Source organism: Labeo rohita, chromosome 20 (genome assembly GCF_022985175.1).
Source record: "Labeo rohita strain BAU-BD-2019 chromosome 20, IGBB_LRoh.1.0, whole genome shotgun sequence".
Classification (NCBI taxonomy): domain Eukaryota; kingdom Metazoa; phylum Chordata; class Actinopteri; order Cypriniformes; family Cyprinidae; genus Labeo; species Labeo rohita.
In genome coordinates, this window is record NC_066888.1 from 28,354,707 (window position 1) to 28,381,457 (window position 26,751).

Sequence of the window (26,751 nt, forward strand, 5' to 3'; positions counted from 1 at the left end):
AACAGAGGAGTTCAGCCGGGGGGTATCCCTTCCTGAGAGAGACCGAGAGAAACACAAGCAAAGAGAGGGAAAACTCGGTGCGCACTGAAGCGAGATTCAGCTGGCCTGGCTTTCAGCTTTTGAAAGAGCGAACACAACAGAGACGTATGCACAGGAGCCGAAGCTGACTCACCGTCTCAATAAAGCGCAACAGTGGCTGGCCGTTTTCTCAGCAGTCTTGGTTCCTCAAGCATTTTTCTCATTCATTTCCTTCACACTGCAGGCATCTCAAAAATGCCTTTAATAAGTAGTTCTAAGACATGAACCAAATCAACAAGCGCTGAGATTTATGACCCTGAATCCAAGCACAAAAAAGAGGTATGAATGAATGAACCATTGCATTAAGCATTGCCAGCTAAATTAAAAATGATATTACAATGTGAAACTATTGGCTTATGGTAATTAAAATAGTAAAATGTGACCTTGGACCACAAAACCAGTCGTAAGCAGTATATTTGTAGCAATAGCCAACAATATATTGTATGGGTCAAAGTGATTTTTTATGCCAAAATCATTAGGATATTAAGATCATGTTCCATGAAGATATCAAAACTTCATGTTTGATTAGTAATATGCATTGTTAAGAACTTCATCTGGACAACTTTAAAGGCAATTTTCTCAATATTTAGATTTTTTCTTGCACCCTCAGATTCCAGATTTTCATATAGTTGAATTTTGGCCAAATATTGTCCTCTCCTAACAAACCATACATCAGTGGAAAGCTTATTTATGTAGATAAATAAAAAAATGACCCTCATGACTGGTTGTGTGGTCTAGGGTTACTAAAACTAAAATTTAGCATTGTAACATGAATGTATTGCATTTACACAGCAAACTAAAGTAATAAACATGCTTTGGGAAATGAGATTCATTTTAGTGCATTGATTTGCTCAAATTAATTATGTAGTGTAAATGAACCAGTTCAAAAACAGTTCACAGATTTATTCCTTTGTGCTTCTTTCTTGTAATGAAATATTTAGCATATGAAATACTGCAGTTCCTCACTGTGTTTTAACTCAAATTAGGGTTTTTAGTTTTATTAGTAACTTAAAAATCTAATTCAATTCTAACTGAAATTGAAAGTAAACTAAATTATAATAAAATATATCACATTTTATAACATTTTCAAAACAGCAACTTGACAACTTCAAATATTTTTTTTTATTGTAGTACAGGCTGTTTTTGTTTCTACTATACCTTTAAGATGTTTATATGTACAGTATACAGCACGCAGAGATATCTGTCTAGAAACGGTTGAATCATTTTTTAAAATTGATTCATTTCTATGAATTATCCAACTTATTCATTAAAAAGTATGAACAAACAAAGGATTCCACTAAGCATTGTCAAATTAACCATAAATAATAGTTCAGTTTCAATAATTCAACTATTGGCTTATATTTGAAATAAAATAACATTATAATACTGCCTTTTTCAATAAAAAACCTATATTATTTCCAAAAAGAAGCCCTGTAATATGACAAAACACTGTTTTCCCACTGTATTAAATGCAAAACATTACACGCATGGTAAAATTAAGTAATGATCAAACATTCTAGGTAAGTTTGACCTTTATCTTTACATCTATATGCTTACAGTACACAAATATCTGCCCAGAAATGAACTGGTATACTGCTTTTAACTGATGATTTATATGAATCATTCAAATGAACTCTGAACTGACTCACTGAAATGAATCAAACAAACAACTGAATGGACAACTCTATTAAGCATCACCAAATGAGTAATAAATGACAGTCTAATGCAAAACTATTTGCTTACGGTGAATAAAATCAATGCTTTTAAAGTTTATTGTGAAATAATATTATAATATTGTCTTTTTCGGGTAAAAAGCTACTGTTTTCCCCCAAAAAACACTATTTAATGTGAAGGATCCGACGATCCTCAAATGCAAACTGTGTGTGATTTGCCTCGAGAGCAACCATACATTTGTGTTGTGTTTTGCTTTCTTTTTATATATTCTTCATTCATTTACAATCATTCAATCATTTTATTATTCAATTTAATCATATAATCATTTATAATAAACGAGTCATTTATATATTCATTTTATTGATTCATTAATTGATTAGTCATTTATATTCTATTATAGTTGTTTTTTTATATATTGTTTTTATTGTTGTTTAGTCTTACGACTGTGTGGTTTCAAGTGCTGTTTGACTTCATGAATAAGAGATACAAGGAATGTTTATAGAAACTCAAGGTTTATGGGATGTTGCTGTGAATCAGTTTGGTATAACAGTACTTGTTGGATTTGTGTTCTTCAGACAAAGTCTGAGCATTGAGACATTCAATAAACTCTGCTCCTTTTTATCATCATTACTTTGTCTCCTGCTTCTGCTCTTCACTTTCATTGGTTTTTCCGATATCAACTTCTTGGCTGATAGAAGACTGTTAATAGTGTTTTGGGTATTTTGGGTACCAGACAAGACCTCCTGTTAACAGGGTTTGGGTATTAGACTACTCTGCTGACCAGTTGTCAGCATGACGACAGCGATCTGACAAATGCAAAACATTACATGCAAAATGAAGTAATAATCAAACATTCTTTGGGAAGTTTGATTCATTTTGATGTATAGATCCATTCAAACGATACATGAAAATGAACAACAGATTGATTTCTAGGTTATTATTTTTACTGTACCTTTAAGATGTCTATATGTTTACAGTACACAGATATCTGCCCAGAAATTTACTGGCAAATTGCTGATGATTTATCTGAATCATTCAACTGAAATGAATCAAACTTCACAGTTCAACATAATGAACAATCTTCTAATAGTTTATGAACAACTGAACGAGCAAACCCTATTAAGCAGCACCACATGAATAATAAACGACAGTATAATGTAAAACTATTAGCTTATGTTGAATAAATCAGTATACACTATTTGAATTTTATTGTAAAACAGTACCATAATACTATCTTTTCCAGTTAAAAGGCTACTGTTTTCCCCAAAAAACAGCACTGGGACAGGAAAAACACTGTTTTCACACTATTGAACGCAAAACATTACATGCAGAATTAAGTAATAATCAAACATTGTTTGGTAAGTTTTATTCATTTTGGTGTATTGATCCATTCAAATGATAATTGAACTGTAATTGAAATACTGTCTTATTGAGATTCTAACTGAGATAGAAAATGTATGGTTGAATTTTGTATTTGTGGCAGATAATAAATAAATATACAAATAAACCACTTACAGTACAACTTGTAGCGTAACTACTACTTCAAAATAGCAACTTGAGAACTTCAAATACTCACTTTAAGCTCCTCCAGCACTGATTACAGGCTGTTTTTGTTTCTACTGTACCTTTAAGACATCTATATGTATACAGTGGGTAGATATCTGCCCAGAAATGAACTAGCAATTTGCTTTTAACTAATGATTTATATGAATCATTCAAATGAACTGACTCACTGAAATGAATCAAACTTCCCATTTCAACATAATGAACACTCTTCTAATAGTTTATGAACAAACGAACAAACAATCCTATTAAGCATTGCCCAATGAATAATAAATTACAATACAACGCAGAACTATTAGCTTATTTTGAGTAAAATCAATATATGTGCAGTTTAGAGTAAAATAGTACTATAACACTATCTTTTTTGGTTAAAAAGCTACTTATTTGCTGTAACAGGACATTGTAGTGCACTGATTCATTCAGCATATCTGCCCAGAAATTCATTTGAGAATTATTTTTTGAAAGTGAATCATGTATGTGAATCATCCAACTTAATCACTAAAATGAGTCAAAAGTCCCAGTGCAACATAATGAAGAATTTAGGACAGCATGTTTGATCACCGACTGATGCTTTGCACTGTAAACTCTAGAGTACGTTTGCATAGTAGACGGAGCCAGAAACATCCAGTTATTTTATGATGTGAAATTAAGCAGTGATCAATAACATAAAAATAAGCAGACCAATAACCACCGAGCACATTTGATCTGTGAACGATAATAAACTCCTGCTCTTCTCCGTTATATATTTACTTTACAGTTTTAATTTAGACTAAATGGTCATTGCGAACGGGTAATAGTCCAGCCGGCACGTCTTTATACTGGGACGAAATTGAAGTCGTCAGTAACATCTGCAAATTCAAGAAGTTCTGATCTCATTAAAAGGCTGAAGCAGGAAGATTCTCCTCCATGCCCTCAAGTCAAACATGACCCCGGCAGCTAATGAGTACTGTCTGCCAGGACCGAGCATCAACGGCGCTACAGCCATTGTTATTTTCTGACTGCTGAATTAGATATCCCTGCCGAGGGTGAATGCAGATTGCCCCCTTGTGCAAAAACCATCATTAAGCATTCTTTTCAGCTGCATATTAGTTCTCTCCTCAAAGGAGATGCAATTAATCAACCTTCTTTGTCAGGCGGCCTCACCGGTCACGATAAAGTGCTGTATGAAATCGTCCGGGGCGTTTCTTTAATGGTTCTGCTGCGCAGGACTTGGCAGGATTGTAAGTCTCTAATTGAAAGCGTGCGGGCCGGACTCCGGACGTGTCGTGGCCAAGGCAGAAAGGGCTCGGCAGGACGAGGGCCTGATCTTTGGCGGCTCCAGAGCCGTGCTGTTAGCAATCTTGGGAAGTTTAGTCTGCGTTTGAGTGACAGCGTGACTGCTGCTCGCTCCCGGCAGGTGGACGGCGTGGCACAGAGGGCAAGGTTTATCAAAGCTGATTTTTTTTGTGCTTGCACATCATATTTGAGTGACTGGAGGAGGTCAGACTATGAAGTTTGCTTTCTCGTTTGAGGCTCAGAACGCTTGAAGCATATTGGAGACGGAACAAAAAAGCACAATTACCGGGAATCAGGGCGCACACGTTATAACCAACATAAAAACAATGAGAAAAGTGGTGGGGCACATTATAAACTTCATCAGACTAGCTTATGCATATTAAGTGGTTGATGTAATGTTTGCCCAGTAATTGTAATTTACTGATAGTAATCAGATTGCCGTAATTACTTGATTTGGAGGAAAGCAGGCACTCAAATTGGGTGAGTCATGTTCAATGGAGCGCAGCAGTTACTGTCCCACTGTTAAAGCCAACTTGGATCGGAAAATAAAATAAAATAAAATAAAACGAAAAAAAAAAAAAAAAAAAAAAATAATAAAATAAAATAAAATAAAATAAAATAATTTCAACCAGTTTTCTGTTAAGGCCAAATTCGATCTAAAATAAATAAATAAATAAATAAATAAAACAAAAATTTAAAAAAAATAAAAATGCAACCAAAAATTTCATTTTAATCAGTTTTCTGTTAAAGCCAACTTGGATGTGAAAATAAAGTAAAATAAAATAAAATAAAATTAAATTAAAATGCAACCAAAAATAATTTTAATCAGTTTTCTGTTAAAGCCAACTTGGATGAAAATAAAATAAAATTAAATTAAATTAAAATGCAACCAAAAATAATTTCAATCAGTTTTCTGTTAAAGCCAATTTGGTGAAAATGAAATGAAATAAAATAAAATAAAATAAAATTACAACATTTAAAATTAAATACAATTAAAAAACAATGATTTCAGTCAGTTTTCTGTTCAACATGGATTTTAAAATAAAAATAAAGTAAAATAAAATAAAATATAAAAAAATAAAATAAAATAAAATAAGATAAATAAATAAATAAAATATGAAATTAAATAAAAAATAATAATTTCAATCAGTGTTCTGTTAAAGCCAACTTGGATCTGAAAATAACATAAAATAACATAAAATGAAATAAAAACAAATTCAATCAGCTAAATAAAATAAATAAAATCAGTTTTCCATAGATGAATATACAGATAAATAGTTCAAAAGATGAATCAGCATTGCAAGCATTGCAAGCTATCTATCTATCTATTATCTATCTACATGAAATCATTCTAATATGCTGATTTGCTGCTCCACAAACATTTACTATTACTATTATAACAGCATTAGAAATATAAATCGTTTATAACATTTTACATGTCTTTACTGTTACTTTTGATCAATTTAAAGCATCCTTGCTTAATAAGCATTAAATTCTTCAAACTTACTGACCCCAAACTTTTCAATATATATTTCAAAGTGTATATATAGTGCACAATCCATTTGAGGAAGCAGGGAGTCTGATTCAATTACATTATTCACAATGCATCATGGGAATGATTCTCTGATTGCCTGATATCTTTCCCTTCATGATACATGGGTAGCGTTGGCTTCACTTGGAACCGCACAGCTAAACACAATTTAAAAAGAAGTTATTGAGATATAAAAATAGAAATCAAGCATAATGACGGCTTCAACAGAAGCATCGATTAACAACCTCAAGAGCTCAGTGTAGTGTTAAAAATCAATTGCGTGATGGAAGAAATAAATGGGATTTTTGCAAGCAAATGGACCAGGCAAAACAAAAAGCTCTTAAAATATTATAATCATCGCACCAAAAATTGAGGGAAATGTTTTATAAAACGTCTAAATGGTTGGTAGTGTGATGGCTCCGTGTCAATTTTCAGCCAGAATGATGTGCAAAGTGGACCACATTTTTATGTTGATAGTAAGTCTGGTTGCATGAGACTATCTGTGTTTTGAATGCTTCAGTAAACCCGGCTGATCTTTCACACTCATTAGGCAAGTGTTAAAACACACAGTTAAGTATTTTTATACCTCTGAATGACTTATTCTCAATCAATTTCTTCTCACACACCAATCCAGATCGGAACGAGTCGCACGGCACCATAAATCACCCAGTCCATCTAGACGTATGACTACTGGACCAAGGACAAAGTAAGGATCATTTGCTAACATTAGGACAGGGCTGATCGTTCAAATCTCATGCGCCGGTCCCAGGTGTGCCGTAAGAGGCTCTATTTAAAGCTCTGCTCCTTCCCCAGCGGCTCACGCAAGGGCCCTTGTGTTACAAGCACATAAAAAGCATGTTGACTCACTGTAATAAACTAATGCAAATTGCGCAGCGGCGTGAAGGATTGCACAATAAAGATCCATACATCACTGCGCACTGAGGTCTGGCGGCTGCACGCAGCCCACACACGCACCGCTAATTTACCACTAATTTACCGTGAAGCATAAAAGTTGTTATTTTTTCATTATCTATACTTTCGGCCAAAAACGATTCCCATCTCTCGTCCATCTCTGACCGCCAAACGCTCTCGGCAACAACAAACATTTGCCTTTGCGTTTGTGCATCAACTGTGACAATTGCAGCCGATATGTCCATAGGAAATGTCAGTGGATTCAATCAAAATGCTTCCATCGGAGTCTGCAACGGGGTGAAATTTCAAAAGAGAGAGTAAGATTGTAAAAAATGCATCCGTGCCTCAATGCTCTAGAGTTGTTTATGAACTCTGGCGCAGTCGCGGGCCGTTTTTATAGCGGTGAGAAACTTGTGGCGGTGCATGAGGGGGTTTTTAAGCAGCAGCACTGTCACACATGGCTCATCCATTTCAGACAGTCACCGCACCCCATCAGTACTCCAAAGGGTCTAATGTCATGCCACACGGCGACTGAATATCTGATCTCGGCCCCCGGCCTCTGCACGCTTCCCTGCTCCGCTCTCTCTTATTTATGTTTGCTGCGACTTGCCTGAATGTACTCTTCAGGGCAACAGAAATAGAAGTGCAAGGCCAGCAAAATGGTGTTGACCTCTTGTTCTCGTGGCTCCAGGAAGCCAAAACTTCTTCAATGTGAAGTGAGATTTGTGGAAGCCCTATTGAATTGTCTAGCCCACCACAGACAGGTCTTTTGATCCATAAAGAAACAAAGGCACTTCAGGGGGGATGAACTCTTGCTGTGTCTCAACAAAAAGAGGCAAAATTCAGTTTTCACACAAAATGGCAAAACAGAAAGCAGTCACAATGCTAAATAAAACAGGTTTGAAAAACGGGCACTAAAAATTGATTAAGAACAGAATTTGGGAATTTATGAACGTTGAAATACCTGTATGCTCGGTCAAAAATAGATGTTATGGGCAAGTATGACAGCGGGTAATGTTTTTATCAGACTGCGCTGGTTGTTGAGTCACTAAAATTCATAAGAGTCATTCATCTGGGGTTAGATTTGCTTATTTCCAAATAAATTGTCACAAACACAACTCCGCCTGGCATTCAGTTGTGGATTACAATCATTTATGATTCAATAAAAAGAATATATGACTCATAAAAGTTGTTCATTCAGGAATCAGATGTTTTGGAATCACTAAAAATAACGGTTTCATAACAGTCATTTATTCAGGAATTGGACACAGTCTTTTCTGATTTATGAACTAAAAAGTCATTCATTTGGGGCTTAAACAGTAATTCAGAGGAATCAGACTACAATGGTCACTTTGTTTTGACTGATATACTTAAAAGTACTATATGTTTTATTCACTAAAAATAAATGGCTTAAAGAGAAGCATTAGTTCAAAAATCAGGAATTTTTTTCACTAAAAAGAATTAGTTCAAAGGAATCATTTGGTCAGAAACTGGGGACATTCATTTACTCAGGAATCAGACTTGCAGTTTGTCTTCTTGAATCACTAAAAATAACTGTTATAAATAATCTGCTATATGATTTTGATTCACTTCATCTAATAATCATTTAATAAGAACTAATAAGAGTTAATAAGAGTCATTAGGTCAGGCTGTATGTTTTTGATTGATTCACCAAAAATTAATGCTTCATAAGTATCATTTGTCTAGAAATCAGACTACATGGTTCACCTTATATGTATTTGATTCATCCAAAAGAACCAGTTCTTTAATTAGGTAATCACACTACACTGACCATCATATGCGCACTATTCACTAAAATGAATCAGCTAATAAGAATTATTCATCTAAAAATTTCACAAATTTCAAAAGAACCAGATTATAAGAATTATTAATTTGGGTATCAGAATACTTTTTTTTTTTTTTTTTTTTACTGTGTTTTACTATGTTTTTGTTTTTTGTTTTTTTTACTATGTTTTACTATGATTTTGATTCACTAAAAAACTATCGGCTCATAAGAGTCACTTGTTAAGGAATCATACCATTGGAGACATTAATTTATTTAGTAATCAGACTAACAGTTTGTGTTCTTAAATCACTAAAAATAACAGTTTCGTAATTACATCTGCTGAATGATTTAAATTCATTTAAAAGAATCAGCTAATAAGAGTCATTCGTACAGGATTGAGACTATATTGGTCATGCTGAATGTTTTTGATTGATTCACCAAAAAGTAATGCTTCAAAAGTATAATTTCTCCAGGAATCAGACTACACAGTTCACCTCATATGTATCTGATTCACTAAAAAGAACCAGATCATAAGAGTCATTAATTTGGTAACCACACTACACTGACCGTATGTTCACTATTTACTAAAATGAATCAGATAATAAGAATCATTAATCCAAGTATTGTCCTACAATATTCTGCTGTATGATTTTGATTTACTAAAAAGAACCAGATCATAAAAATAATTTGTTTGGATATCAGAATACACAATTTCACTATGATTGGATCAAAAGAATTATTTGTTCAGAAATGAGAAATGAAGACATTCATGTATTCAGGAATCAGACTCACAGTTTGTGTTCTTGAATCACTAAAAATTGTTTCATACTCATATTTGCTATATTTCGAATCGATTCACCCAAAATATACAGGTATGGGTCATGTTGTATGTTTTTGATTGATTCACCAAAAAGTAATGCTTCATAAGTATCATTTGTTCAGGAATCAGACTACAGAGTTCACCTTATATGATTCTGATTCACTAAAAAGTATCAGTTCACATAAGTCATTAATTTGGTAATCACACTACACTGACAATATGTCCACTATTTACTAAAATGAATCAGATAGTAAGAATCATTAACCCAAGTATTGTCCTACAATGGTTCTGCTGTATGTTTTTGAATCACTAAAATATCCAGATTATTAGAATCATTAGTTCAGACATCAGAATACACAATTTCATTTGATTCACTAAAAACAATCAGCTCATTAGAGTCATCTGTTCAGGAATCAGACTTTATTAGTCATGTATGTTGCATGTGACTGACTCACTAAAAAGAATTGGGTCAAAAGAATCATTTGTTCAGGAATTGGAGACAGACTTTGTGAACACAGAACACACCTTATATGTATTTGATTCACTAAAAAGAACCAGTTCATAAGAGTTATTAATTCGGCAATCACACTACACTCACTGCTCTGTATGTTCACTATTCACTAAAACGAATCAGTTCAGAAGAATCATTAATCCAAGAATTGTACTACAATGGTTCTCCTTTATGTTTTTGCTTCGCTAAAAAAGAACCAGCTAATAAAAGTCATTCATAAAGGAATTTTGTGTTCCACATCCAAAAAATAACAGGATTTGGAAAGACATAAAAGCAAGTCAGCCATTGTTTCATTTAAAGGTATAGTACACCCAATAATGACAATTCTGTCATCATTTACATGTCATTCTAAACCAGCATGAACATCTTTCTTCTGTTAAACATAAAAGAAGATATTCTGAACAATGCTGGTTACCAAACAATTGACTTTTATGGTATTTTCCTACACTATGGAAGTTACCATCAACTGTTCGCTTACCCACTGAACTATCCCTTTAAGATTGGAAGCCAAAGTTTGGTCCAATGATATTTTTAGAGAACAAAATTAGTCAAGGCACAGATCTGAAGTAGCTTCCTCACCTGTACTCTGCTGATTGGGTCCTTCTTGATCCACTTGATGACGGTCTCATAAACCAGCTCCTCTGCCTTGGTGTTGAGGCTGTCGTTGGACAGGTAGTTAACGAGGTCTTCTTTGGAGATGCTGAGGATCTCGTCTTGTCCCGCCACGTCGGGGAAGTTCTGCAGAGCGAAGGCCTTGGCCATGTTGTGAAGCTCCGTGCAGCACATGGCCTCGGCCATGGCCAGAACCCCCAGGCAGTTTGCTGCAGTCAGCTGCTTTTCTGAAGAGAAGAGAACAAGAGAGACGCTCACATCCATAAAAGATCACAGCAGCGAGGGGATGAGGCTCTAGCGAAGCTATCTGTGCTGTATATCTGGGAGGCTCCAGAGAAGGGCCCCTGCTTAAGGCGCTCCGGAGACAAACAACAGAACAAATCAATTGAGCTCAGAGCAGCGGGCTGGGACACTGTCCTGCGGATTAGAATGGCAAGGTGAAGCTCATCTTTAGTCCCGCTGAGTCACATCTGAAGGTATTTGACCAAGCGGGTGCAAAGGTCCACGTTTTTAACAAGGCAGGAGTCTTTTTGTAAGTGGAGAGCCCTATTTTACACCGCAAGAGCTCAATATGAGTCTGACACTGTCTGAGTGCTTTCTTAAGAGACTCTTTCAAATTCAAATATGAAATTCATAATAAGAATAGTTAAAGTACACGTCTGTGGTGAAATACTAAAGATGTGATTGTTCATATAAAAACTAGTGATATTATACATGAATATATACAGTTCTGTTCAAAAGTTAGTTAGTTCATCATGTAAAACATTTATACTTCATTTCTAATGACATTTCTAACTTTTCTAAAATTCCTTCAGCAGAAAATCAGCATATTAGCATGATTTCTGAAGGATCATGTGACACTGAAGACTGGAGTAATGATACTGAAAATTCAGCTTTGCATCAAGAATAAATTACATTTTAAAATATGTTCAGATAGAAAACAGGTATTTTAATTTGTAATACTATTTCACAATATTAGTGATATTACTGTATCTTTGATTGAGAAAAATGCAGTATTGGTGAGCGTAAGAGATTTCTTTCAAATATATCAATAAATGATTTAGTCTGGGTTTTGAAAGGTATATAATATATTTGAATTATATTTATCTGTGAGCTTTTCTTATCAAACATATATGATATAAAAATTATACATTTTATTAAGTAATCAGAATATGATATAATTAGCATTAAGCATTGTTAAACAACAAAAATGACAAAAATGTAAAAAGAAAAATGTACAAAGTTAATACATATATATAAATATACATATACATATACATATATATATATATATATATATACACACACACACACACACACACATATATATATATACATATATACATATATACATATATACATATATATATATATATATATATATATATATATATATATATATATATATATATATATATATATATATATATATATATATATATATATATATATATGTCATGTTTTGGCAGAATAGTAGTATATATAATATCTTTATACTATGTTTATTTGTGAGACATATGATGTGAAAATTATACATTTAATTAATTAATCAGAATATGTTAATGTTATGTTAATGTTAATAAATTAAAATGATTAAAAAAAAGGAAAAAATTTACAAAGTAAAAAATGATTAGAAAATTAATATTACATAATTATTAAAAAAAGATTTTTTAAAGTTATATTTAAAAAAAAAACAGACAAAAGAAACGAAAACTGACATTGAAACTCATGCTTGCTGCAATGCGAAATGCAATGCTGACAATCCGTCGACCAAAAAAATCCAATAAAAAAAATGCCTCCAAGACTACAAACAACAAGGACAGCACATCTAAATCACTCCGTAACAGACGCATCCCGATTCGGATAAACATAATAAATGCGGCGCGCACGAAACCCTCGTGACATCGTTGGGTCTTGCGCAACCCAATTTGTCTCCAATATAAAACAGAAGAGTACAAATTGTTGTAAAAACGGTTCAGTGAGCGCCTGGTGGAGGCAGATGGGCTTTTATTATGTCTGGGTCTTTGGAGGCTGGCCTGCAGCGCGCCGTCGCCAATAAGCCAAACGGGCCACTCGTCTTCCTCCGCTCTCGGAGGAAGGAAAAATGATTTTTTTAGGTGAGGTTTGTGCCAGAGGCTGTAAATGGCATGCCGCAGACAGACCGCAGAGCGAGGCTTATGCCCGGCGCTGGCATGAGTTTATAGACACGCTCTGAAGTTTCTGAGTCAACGGTGCTGTGTGTGGCATTACAAGCAGCAGCTCCCACCACTAACACATGGGCTGCACCTCGCTTCCAATAGACTTTCAGCTGCTCTAACCTCGTTTTCTTAAAACACGGCCTGGTAATATGCAGCCCTTGAATTCTCAGACTAAAACCTGTTTTGAACACACCCTCGCTGGTCTTAATCAATGGTTTTGTACTTTCGCAACTTTGACACGCAATCAGATTTTTTGCCCAAAGGCACAAACCAATCCTCAACCCGATGTTTCTGAATGCATTACACTGACTTGCATTTGTTGCAAACCTTCTGGAGCACTTGTGCAGACTCGAAGGAAACAAATCAATAGCTTTTGGTGGTATCCCTTTACTGCCCGAGCAACTGACCTTTTAAACCAGAAGTTTGACTTCGTCCACATTCTCGGCGCATATAGTATATCAATGGCAGCACAAACCTCAGCTGCATGACTCTTTGATAAGGTAACATCATCGCTTCGCTGAACCGTCCTGAGATGTTTCACTAGCATTACATAGTACTCTTTCTTCAAGTAAGAGCACGGAGTTCAACTTTTTAATTTTATTACAGATCATTATTTATAATGATAATAACAGATTCCTTTTCTGTTTGTTACAGTGAAGGTCAGTCGAGGTTAAAAGTAGTCTTTTATGCTCACTCAGGCTTTTATTTGATTTAAAATACAGTAAAAACAGTAATATTGTCAAACTTTTTATCGTTTTAAAAACTGTTTTCTATTTGAATGTATTTCAAATAGAAAAACATAATTTATTTCTGTGATGCAAAGCTGAATTTCTAGCATCACTGCTTCAGACTTCAGTGTCACAAGATCCTTCAGAAATCATTCTAATATGCTGATTTGCTGCTCAAGAAAAATGTATTATGTATTATATTTTTAAGCTTCTTTGATTAATAGAAAGTTCACAAGAACAGCATTTATGTGTCATAGAAAAAAAATAAATAAAAGAAAAAAAATTGGATTGAACGTAGTCTCTGAGTGCTTACTCAGGCTGCATTTACAGTACAGTAAAAAACAGTAATGTAAAAAAAATGTAACATTATGCATGTCTTTACTGTGACTACTGATTAATTAAATGCTTCCTTGCGGAATAAAAATATAAATTTCACGAAAAAAAATACTCACTGACCCCAGTATGTTGAATGGTAGTGTACATGTTTTATACAAATTATGACTGAAGAGCTTAAGATACAAGTAGAAAGAAAAGGAAAATCAAGATAAAGGATATTTCAAGGCTATTTTTGACCCCTTTTAATAAACAAAATAAAAACAAACTAGATAAACTGATAAAAAAAGAGGAGAATTTTAGTTACAATATTGTCTATTTATTTAAATGTACAAAACTACTACTTATAAGTTAGCTTATATATATATATATATATATATATAATAAATTATGTTTATATATATATATATATATATATATATATATATATATATATATATATATATAATAAATTTTATTTTATTTTATTTATTTAATTATTTAATTTAATATTTAATTATTTTTACAATATAACCTATTTATTCATAACTTTTTTAAAAATGGTAAAAAAAAATATTCATATTAATTTACTAATTATTAGATAATTACATTAGTTATTAGCTATTTAATAATTATTATTTTGTTTATATTTATATTATAAAAATACTTTTAAATTAGTTATAGAAAATTAGTTATTATAAATATATTATTATATTTAATATTATTTAATATTTTAATTATTTTTACAATATGACCCATTTATTCATAACTTTATTTTTTATAATTCAAAAATAATTATTTGTAGTAATTTATTAATTATTAATTAACTACTCATTCATTATTAGCTACTTAATAATAATGATTTTGTTTATATTTATATTATAAAACAATATTTATAAGAAATTATTTACTATAAATATATATTATTAACAGTAGTATACTTATATTTAATTTAATATTTTAATTATATGAATGAATTTACAAAAATAGAAAAATGACAAAAGTAATTACATTTTAAATTCTAACTTAACATATTTATTTTCTTTTGCCTTTGGACAATTGTTTTTAATAATCAGGTGATTTTACTGCTTTTTTACTGCCAGTATTAATACAGAACAGTCATAATTAACAATTATAAACGTCTTTACTGTGACTTTTGATCAATTTAATGCATCCATGTTGAATAAAAACGTTAATTTCTTTAAAAAAGAAAAACTCCGACTAAATTTTTCCTCATCTCCTGCCAGAGATTTCCTCACTCTGCTGGTCATATCGGGCACCTTCATGCCATCTGAAGCTCCTGTACATTCGCTATTGATCGGCATAATCAGCGCTGGATGAGATTGTGACATTGGCTTTGACATTTCAATGCAATTGTTCTCTGACCTTTACACAAATGAAAGAATACATCATACAGCCTACACATGACTCCATCTGATGGATGTTGAGATCTCGTGAGTTACGCACCTAAGAAAGACACGCAGACTTTGCAGAAGGTGTTGAACTGAAACTTGTTGGCGGCCTCCAGCAGGGTTTTGGCGTTGGCCGAGTGGATGACCAGCGAGCCGGTGTAGACGAACTCCAGCAGCAGCTCCAGCACGTCTGCACCGATGTTAGTCATCTTCAGCTCCAGCTTCTCTCCGCTGCCCGTCTCTCTCGATGACCTGACGACACGCACACAGACGTACAGCAAACACACAAACACAGAGCTCAGGACCACGAGGAGCATTTCAGGCATGATTCAGATACAGCCAACATCCATTACAGGATAGTTCTATCAAACGGCTGCCTTTTCCACTTTCATAAAGTGATTTTTAAAGTAAATGTCTGTTAGATTTTAAACATTATGATGTGTTTAAAAGTGAATAAATGCATTGTGCCATCTCAAGGTAAATAAATAAATATTCATTTATTTGGGGTTAACATATGACATACAAGACAGACCTCTTTTAATAAACAAAACAAACATGAGATAAACTGATACAAATGAAGAGAACTGAACCAATTATTTATTTATTTACATTTTAACTATTTAATTAAAAAAAACTAAAATAAAAATAATAAAATAAAATTACATGTATTTAAATAAGGAATACATTGAAATGTATTTATTTAAATAAAATAATTATTCATTTTTTTTTTAGTATTATTAGTTAATTCGTATTAATAATTAGTTCATTAGTAATAATTATTTTGTTTATATTTATATTATAAAGTATTATAAATACTTTCTAAGAATATTAGCCATTAAAAATATAACATAATATTATTATATTTATATTTAATTTAATAAAGTATGTATATGAATAAATTAACTAAATTAATTAATTAAAAACATTTGAATTGAAAAAAATTAATTTAAAATTTAAAATTTGACAAAAATTGTTATATTTTTAAGTCTAACAACATATTTATTTTGCCTTTAAATAATCGGTTTTACAAATCAGGTGATTTTACTGTTAAATAATAATAATAATAATAATAAATACATTTTAAGAGGGGAAAATATGATGTTAAAAGTAACTTTTTAAGTTTTTAACCTGTTATACTGGGGGAAAAATGAGGTAGAAATCATTCTCACTCAGAAACTGCTAGTAAAGTTCGCGAAAAGAAATGGCACATAAACGATTCAATTTTGAAGTAGAAAAACTTAAATAGTATTTTCTTGTAAAACATAACCAATCTTTGTTTTATTTACAACTTGTAATAAAATTATTGTACATTGTAAATTAACTATTATAAATATATATTATTAACACTATTATAATATATTTATTTAATATTTTAATTATATAAACAAATTAACAATTAATACATTTAAAAAAAAGAAATGACAAAAATAATTATATTTTTAAGTCTAACTTAACATTTATTTTGCCTTTGAATAATTGGTTTTACAAATCAGATGATTTTACGGTTTAATAAAATAAAATAAAATAAAATAAATGTTAATAGGGGAAAATATTAAAAGTAGCTTTTTAAGTTTTTAACCTTTTATACTGGGGAAAAAAGTTGAGGTAGAAATAATTCTCACTTGGAAACTGCTAGTAAATTTCACAAAAAAAAAAAAATCACAAAGAAATGGTACATAAACACAATTAAATGTGACATTTTGAAGTTAAAAAAAACTAGTTTTTTCATATAAAAAATACTAAATTTGTTTTATTTACAACTTGAAATTACATTATTGTACAGTGTAAATTAATTATTATAAATATATATTATTAATACTATTATAATATATTTATTTAATATTTTAATTATATGAATGAATTAACAAAATGTATGAAAAAAAACTGACAAAAATTATTACATTTTTTAACTTAACATATTTATTTTCTTTTACCCTAGAATAATTGTTTTTACAAATCAGGTGATTTTCAGGTAATTAATACAGTTCTACACAGTTTTTTTTTAAACTATGTTGTACTTTGATGGTTATATAAATAAAATGTAACAAATGGCATAAAAAATAAAAAAATAAATTAATTTGTTTAAAAAGTTTTTTTTAATAGTAAGTTTTTAAGCCTTTTACACTGAAAAAAAAAAAAAAGATGTAGAAATATTTTTTACTTAAATCGCTAGTAAATTTCACAACCAATTAAAAAGAAATGGCACATAAAGCAATTAAATGTGAGATTTTGCAGAAGGTAGAAAATAGTAGAAACTAGTAACTGAAATAAAATCTTATTTTTAAACATACTCTACTGTTAAAAACATACATACATGCTAGCTTTTATTTCCACAAAATCCATTTGTTTTCATCAAAATGTGCATGTTATATGTAAAGCACAAACACAAAGGGGGGAAAAATGCCAAAATGATATTCATGACACAAAGAGGAATTGAAAAACATTTAAAAAAATCAGTAAAGTTAGATTTTAGCGAATGCATTTCAACATAAATGTCTCTTATTAACACATAGTAAAAGTTGGCACTAGTTAAGCATCATTTGCCTTTTTCTACTTTTTTTTTTTTTTTTGCACACAAAAGGCATCCGTTCTGTAGAAGGACCCTACAGGAAAAGCATAAAGCGCATGTACATTTAGCTTCTTGCATCTGAAATTAAACTCAATCTGAATCAGAGTGAAACACTTCTTATGAAACATGAGCATGGCATGCTTTGAGGACGGGCGCAGGTGGCGCACAAATGCACAGAGAGAATGACAGAGGGGAAGAAAGACATGGAAGGAGAGGAGGCCTGACACCGCAATCTGCCCGTCCACATGGAGCGATCGCACGCTAAAGCGGCCGGGACGGAAGCGTTTCATTACGTTAATAAGATTCGTACAGCACCCCGAGCATGTGAGACTCAGAGTTTACGTGCCTGCTCATGTCTCTCACATGCAACTGGCCTGATCACTTCAACTGTTATAATTCCCAGGGGTGGATGGGAAATGTGAATAATGAGCAGCGTCAGTGGTTTTATGCTCTGAGAGGAACGATAATCCCCTGAAGGTCAAGGGCAGGAGGAGTGAAATTAATAGCCAAGCAGCCGTTGATTGTGTTTTAGTGAGGGCTGAAGATAGCACTGATGTGTACAGTCACCAGATAACTGCCAAGCTACCAGACGGAAAGCCGATATACACGGAAAGGCCATTAGGTGAAAATGAGGCGATTCTAGATATTTTTTCTCGGCCCGGTAACGACGAGCATTCAATACTGTGATAATCCGCCCGCCGCTTTTCTACGAACCGGTCATTTCGGCTGAATATTTTGCTGCTAATCTATTGATTCAACCGTTGGCCGTTCGATCTGGCGCTCCAAATTAGCTTTAAATGCAATAGGGAGCCGTCTAAGTTTCATTGCAACTCTAAAATCATGTTCCCACGGTTCCTGGTGAGGGAAAACTGTCTGTAAAGTGATGCAATGCTTAACAACATCAAGTGTCTAAATGCTAGAGCATTCGAAACAAGCAGGCGGGAATGCCGGTGTACTCGAAAGCAAAATATTTCATCACATTTTCACCTTCTTACATGGATCTTGAACAGAAAACATTTTCTGAATAAACCAGCATTTTAGTCTGCAGCTGGATGTGGTGCCTATTAAGACACAGTATCTGAATGCAACTGATAATATTAAGTACTAATGACTTATTTGAACATTTTTAGCAGACTATTTACTAGTGTAAGTCCACGTTCATGTGTTTAAAGTTTTTGGATTTTGCCTGAAATATCAAAACAAGAAACTAACAGACATAAAAATCAACCACTACTTGACTATAAGCATAATCCAACAGAACAGAGCCTTTAGGAAGAAATAAAGACAAAGATCATTTGCATTATATAGCTATATTGGCAAGCTACTTTGTTGCTTAATAATATAATATAATATAATATAATATAATATAATATAATATAATAAAGTCAAATGAACACATTATTTATTCATTTATTTTGGGAGGGTAATAAAAATAAATAAATAAATATATATATATATATATATGAATTTTATAAAATATATATAGTCAAATTAAGAAATAATTTATTAGTTATTTATTTATAAAATTAATATAATATAATATAATAATCAAATTATAACAATGTTATTTTTCTAATGAAATTCATTAGTTTAAAGCCAGAAAAATATGATTGAAAAAACATATAATGAAATAAAATAATAAAAATACAGAGAATATATAAATATATAGAGTGTATAGATATGTATTTTTTTATGAAATTCACAAATTGTTTAAAGAGGGAAATATATATATATATATATATACATATATATATATGTATATATACACTACCGTTCAAAAGTTTGGGGTCAGTACATTTACATTCATGAAAGAATCCTGGAAAAAAAAAAAAAAAAAAAAAAAAACAGGTTCCAAAAAATATTTGGCAGCACAACTGTTGATATTATCCAACATTGATCATTCTAATAATAAATCTGCATATTAGAATGATTTCTGAAGGATCATGTGACACTTAAGACTGGAGTAACAGCTGATAAAAATTCAGCTTTTCATCACAGGAATAAATTCTATTTTAAAGTATGTTAAAATAAAAACATTTTTTTATATTGTAAAAAACATTTTGCAATATTACTGTTTTTTTTCTATATTTTTAATCAAATAAATGCAGCCTTGATGAGCATAAGAGACTTCTTTAAAGACTATTACAAGTCTTACTGACCCCAAACTTTTGAACGGTAGTGTATATATACTCAAATTAAGACATTATTTATTTATTTGTTTTTTTATTTATTTTGCTTATTACCCTGAAGAGAATAATAAAATTACATAAAATTAAATTAAAAAATAAAAAACAAAGTAATTATTATTTTTTACGAAATCCATTATTTTCAGGATAGAAAAATATGATTGCAAAAACGTAAAGCCTTCAAAAACAAAACAAAATAAATAAAATATAATATAATAATATGAATTTTATAAAATATATAGTCAAATTAAGAATAATTTATTACTTATTTTTTCATAAAACCCATTTGCTTAAAGAAGGAAACCTAATCTAATCTAATATAATAATATCAAATTATGACAATGTTATTTTTCTAATGAAATTCATTAGTTTAAAGACAGAAAAATATGATTGAAAAAAAAAACATATAATGAAATAAAATAAAAATACAGAGAATATATAAATATATCAAGTTAAATATGTCTTGTAAATATTTATTTACGTATTTATTTATGAAATTCACTGTTTAAATAATATAATATAATATATAAAGCAAGTATATAAGGTATAAAATATCTTGTATAATCTGGAACAATACTGTTAGAGGCAAAACACAAAACCCTTAAAAAGTTATTTTTTACTAAACACAAAAGAAGAAAAAAAGTCTGAGTCTCTGTTATCCTTACAAAAAAGTGAACAGTGATTTAAACCATCAAGCTCCAAAAAAGTCAAAAAAGCAACATAAAAGTATTACTTAAGCATCCCATAAAACTCGTCTACTATATTCTGAGCCTTATGAAGCCATACATTAGCTTTGACCGGTGCTCTCAAAACTCATTTGCACTAGCGTTCAATTCAAACCCCAATGCAAAACAACCATAAATGATATTTCAATCTGTAAACAAACAGATTTCATTATGTTTCTCCCAGAAAACTACTGCATGGCATCAGAAGACTTGGAATATAGTACACAGTGTCAAACGGAGCAGTTTCACAGAGCATGGCAGTTTAAATCATCCACTTTCCCTGCTACGAAAACAACTTTCCTTGCTGAAAACAAGCTTTTGTGTTTCCCGGCGGAAAGAAAATAACAGAGAGACATAGGGGAGAAAATGCGAAAACATTTTGAGGCAAACTACTTCTCCCGTTGTCTCTAAAAAAACAAAAAAAAAAAACAAAAAAAAAAACACAATTTGTTAAGTCAACTTAAAATAATTTGTTACCCTGCTGCCTTAAAATTTTAAGTTCAGTCAACTCAAATAAGTTTAGTCAGCTAGAAATATTAAGTTGTACTAAGTCACAACTTAGATATTTGAGCTGACTAAACTGAAAATTTGGTTTAAGTTGAATCAACTCAATTATATAAGTTGTCACTTAGTACAACTTAACATTTCAAGTTGACTAAACTTTTTTTTAACTTAAAAGTTTAAATGCAGCCAGGTAACAAATTATTTTAAGTTGACTCAACAAACAGTCTTTACAGCACTGTAAAAAACAAACAAAAAAACAATCTGTTAAGTCAACTTAAAAATAATTTGTTACCCTGCTGCCTTAAAATTTTAAGTTCAGTCAACTAAAATTATTAAGTTGTACTAAGTCACAACTTAGATATTTGAGTTGACTAAGCTAAAAAATTTGGTTTGTTAAACATAAAAGCTGGGCTTGTTACCCAGCTGCCTTAAAATTTTAAGCTGAATCAACTCAATTATATAAGTTGTCACTTAGTACAACTTAACATTTCAAGTTGACTAAACTTTTTTGAGTTCACTGAACTTAAAAGTTTAAATGTGGCCAGGTAACAAATTATTTTAAGTTAAATCAGCAATTTTTTTTTACTTTTTACAGTGAAAAACAAAATTTAAGTCAATTTAAAATGATTTGTTACCGTGCTGCCTTAAAATTTTAAGTTCAGTCAACTCAAATAAGTTTAGTCAGTTAGAAATATTAAGTTGTACTAAGTCACAACTTCGATATTTGAGTTGACTAAACTAAAAATTTGGTTTGTTAAACAAAAGCTGGGCTTGTTACCCAGCTGCCTTAAAATTTTAAGCTGAATCAACTCAATTATATAAGTTCTCACTAAGTACAACTTAACATTTCAAGGTGACTAAAACTTTTTAAGTTGACTGAACTTAAAATTTTAAATGCAGCCAGGTAACAAATTATTTTAAGTTGACTCAACAAATTGTTCTTCACTGTAAAAAACAAAACAAAACAAAACAAAAAAAACACAATTTGTTAAATCAACTTAAAATAATTTGTTACCCTGCTGATTTAGAGTTCAGTCAACTCAAAACTATATATTAAACTTAAAATAATTTGTTGTCTGGCTGCATTTAAAATTTTAAGTTCAGTAAACTCAAAAAGTAATTCAACTAGAAATATTAAGTTGTACTAAGTTACAACTTAGATATTTGAGTTGACTAAACTAAAAACTTGGTTTGTTAAACTTAAAAGCTGGGCTTGTGACTCAGCTGCCACAAAATTTGTTGAATCAACTCAATTATATAAGTTCTCACTTTTTTAAGTTGACTATACTTTGAGTTTTTTTTTTTTTTTTTACAGTGTATAGGCTGCTTTTTCACACAATACTTTTTGGCAACGCCACACGTAACCTGTTGAAGTTGAGGTGAGCGACTAAAGGAGCCGAGGACACACGGACGGACAGGGGTGTGGAGGATGGTTAGAGTGAAGAAGAGAGCAAGAGAGAAGAAAAAGTGAGGCAAGGGACGTTAGTTCTGCCACAGGAAGCCAGCAGCCATTCTTCAGGATCGTGACTGGATCTTTGAGCGTGACCCCCCACCAAACCTAAACAGAGTCCCCTGTGGCCCTGTGCATGAACATAGGAGTGCGTAGGGTGTCATTAGTCTCCACTGATTGAGTACTTGAGGGGGGAGAAGGACAACTCAAGAGGACAATGTGCAATTACGCCCCTGGAACTACAGCTGAAAAGATTAAGAAACGCCACTCCCTCCTGAAAAGCAAAAAAAGCCAGAGTTTGTTATTCTTGTCCTCTCTAATTGCCTTGCCGGTCGGTTTTAAGATAACAGAATGGGATGTAGTCCTGGGTTAAGTTATGGAGGTGATAGAGAAGAGAAAGAGGGAGGAGGGAAAGAAGAACGGAAAAAGACAGAGCAAGAAATAAAACAAAAGCATGTTCATCAACCAGGTCAATTAGTGCAATCTGAATCGGCTGGAGTAGCAATTTGCTTTGTCTGAGCACTTTTATTATGGAAATCACTCTGGCTTTGGAGAGAGGTGCATATTTATGGAGCTGCTGCTGATTGCAAGCGTTGTTTTGCAGCAAGATGGAGAGAGAGAGCGAGAGACAGCAAGCAAAAGAGGCAGAGAGAGAGAGAGAGAGAGAGAGAGAGACAGCATGTCTGTGAGAGATAGAGCAGAGAAAGTGTTTACAAAAATGAGCATCTATTATTTTTCTCACTTTAAGTGCCATTTTTTCAGCATTAGCAGCCAACATGAGGATGAGGATGATGGGAGATGGCCACATGGTGCATGTGTGTGCAAACGGAGATTATAAATTAGCTGGGGACGTCCAAAAAACAACAACAACTGCTGGCCACTGTTGACTCTAACACATTCAAACACACACACACACACATGGAAAAAATAAATGAAAAATATCTGGAGCTCGTTTTCTCTGTCCGTTGCCAGTAAAGCATGATTAAACATGAAAATAAAAACCATGCTTGATTGACCGTAATTATGCTTGTTCATGTATGTTTCCAGACAGAAATGGCTAAAGAAAGGGCTACGGCATCATTTTGGCATCTGAGGTATAGGGGAGCGGGGTAAGATGTGCCACTTACTTCATACATATAAAAATAGATTAAAATAAAGTAAAATAAATTATGCAGGTATGCAGGTCTTCAAATAATTCATAACTAAATATATTTAACAATAAAAAATCTATATAAATCTAAATAAATAATACAATTTATTTATATAAATGATGTATAATACAATTTTATATTCAATTATGTGTGTTTGTGTGTATATATAAATATATTTTAATATTTTAATACGATATATTAATATTAATTATAATATGTGCATATTTCTTATTTAAATCATAATTGATTACATTCAAATGTAATTATTTAATTATTAAATTTAATTTAATCCATAAACATTATAATATATGTATTTATATTTGATATATTTACATGTATTTACTTATTTTAAGAACTGCATATATATTGCAAAAATATATTATGCACAATTTATTATAAATTTAGCAACTTTCTATTAAAAAAGGCATTTTAAGACCACCATACATATTAAATAAAATAAATACTATATTATAATATTACAATTAGTACATTTAATTTTAAGTATTTATAATTTAGTATTAGTAATAGCTTTTATAATTTAATAATATATTTTAAATTAAGACCTGCTTAAATGTAAAATATAATATTAGAATTATATTATAATATTGTAAGCATTATTAAAATTATATAATATAAGTACAAATCATTATAATCATATATATATAATTTAATAATATATATTTTTTTAATTAATTTTACAATAATTAATTTTGCATTAGTATTACAGCAAAGATTTGGCATTTGGTTGTGAGAAAATCTGATTGAGATTTCTCTGGCTCTATGTTTCAGATCATTTCAGCTGACAGCAAACATCCTGCAATATAATTAGGAATATTAGTAATACCTCATTTCATCTCATTTCATCTCGCCTAGAGGACAACTTAAGTAAAATACGACACAGCTTACCCCACTCGCTCCTATTTCGGCATAATACTGATGTAAAACCAATACAAAGTCTGAAAGAAAAATCTACACATGACTGAAAAGCAGGACGGGAAAAAGGAATAAATAAAAAAATACGCTCTTTTTTTTTTTTTTTTTTTTAGAGGTTTAGAGAGAAAATTGTGCCTCCGAATCATTACAGCATGAAATATGAATGAAGGAGCACACTGTGGAACTTCATTACTGTATATAAACTTCAACCCTCCCCACAAAAACAGCCAGAAAGTGACTTTCCTCTAGTGCAGGAGGTAATTGTGCCTTCATAGAAGTCGACTGTCACATCCCACGGGATTAATGATCTCCCACTGTTTTTCCGAATGAAACCTCGCTAGTTTCTCGCACTTGTAACGCCACATCTACTATAAAACAAATGCACGGCCTTATATAAATAAATAAATCAGAGTGCGGTGTCAAAGCTACTTTAAGCTAGCCAAGTTTCGCATTACGCACAGATGCTGACGGCCTGCCGCAGTTGCGTTACCCATAAATTAAAGTGGCACCGAGCATACTTATTGAAAATCCGGAGGGGAAAATGGAATTACTGAGGGCAATCCGTCTCTGCGCTCCATGCGGCAGACGCTAAAGGGGAGGGTAATGGCTTTTTTTCCCGTGGCCGAGGGGAAGCGTGTGTGCACATTTAGGAGGTGCATTATATCCTTCAGGTGGCATGTTCTCTCCCGCACCCCTCAGATGAGCTTAATGCGTGAGCGTAAAAATAGCACGCGGCTCAGGCAATAGCGAGGCGCAAATTTTCAGCGAAGAAAAGGAAACAATATTCCAACTCATAAAGACGTGCATGGTATTGTGAACCGATGCAATAAGATAGACTAGATGCTTATATCAAATTGTGTAAATAGGATTTAGAAATTTTCCCACCAAAAAAAATGCCGACATAACACCAACTGACACTAGGTTCGTCTGAATTTGAATTTGAACTGAATTGGCCACGCCCTACATAGGGCCCAAAGAAATCTGTTTTATTTTTTTGGAAATTCCATTTTATTTTGTTTCCAAGTTCCGCTTTTCCCATTTTAATTGTTCTAGACTCTGTGTTAATGCTTAAATGAAATGTTATTAATCGAAAAAGGATGTCTAATTAAGTGAATTTATGACACAAATAAATAATTGGTTTTATTAAAAAATATATGGTAAATATTCCATAAAAATATTGTTTCAATAATAATTTTATTATCAGTATTAGTACTACCATTACATTAAGTAATATAGGCCACTTCTGTTACAGTTTCAAGACCAAATCTTTATTTTGACGAGTTGTTGTTGCTCTATTTACATGACATGACGTTTTTCTCAAAATAAATGGTAAAATGGCCATGAAGTGACTCTCAGAGCAGTTCTAGAGATTATGTTCATGTGTTTATCTACTCTGAAAAAACATAGCGCCCTACCTACAAGATGCTGAATTGGTAGGACAGGAAGTGGAATTTACTGACAACAAAAGCAATCCATCTACACTGTAAAAATGAGTTTTGTTAAAAGTCAATAAAACATTATTAGTACATGTTTACAAAAAAAACATTATTCTAATTTTATTTTATTTTATTTAGAGTCCTGATGTATTTCAGGCTTGTTTATATATTAAAGTCCCACATTATTCTAATTTAAATTTGTGTAATATTTTTATTTTATTTTATTTTATTTTATTTTATTTTATGTTATGTTATATGTTATGTTATATGTTATGTTATGTTATGTTATGTTATGTTATGTTATTTTATTCCTGGTGTATTTCAGGCATGTTTATACATTAAGACCCACATTATTCTAATTTATCTTTTTTAATTATTATTTGAC

General features: G+C 31.7%; 1 protein-coding gene across 4 annotated transcripts in view; it reads right to left on the reverse strand.

Annotated features, from left to right (window-relative positions):
- LOC127183168 (kelch-like protein 29) overlaps nt 1–26,751 on the reverse strand; it is a 331,992-nt gene that overhangs the window by 81,243 nt on the left and 223,998 nt on the right. For all 4 annotated transcript variants that reach the window (XM_051139032.1, XM_051139031.1, XM_051139033.1 and 1 more), the window contains 2 exons: nt 15,468–15,664; nt 10,730–10,989 (listed from right to left, as the gene is read on the reverse strand). In XM_051139032.1, the coding sequence (XP_050994989.1) occupies nt 10,730–10,989; nt 15,468–15,664 (457 nt within the window). The remainder of the gene's footprint in view (nt 1–10,729; nt 10,990–15,467; nt 15,665–26,751) is intronic.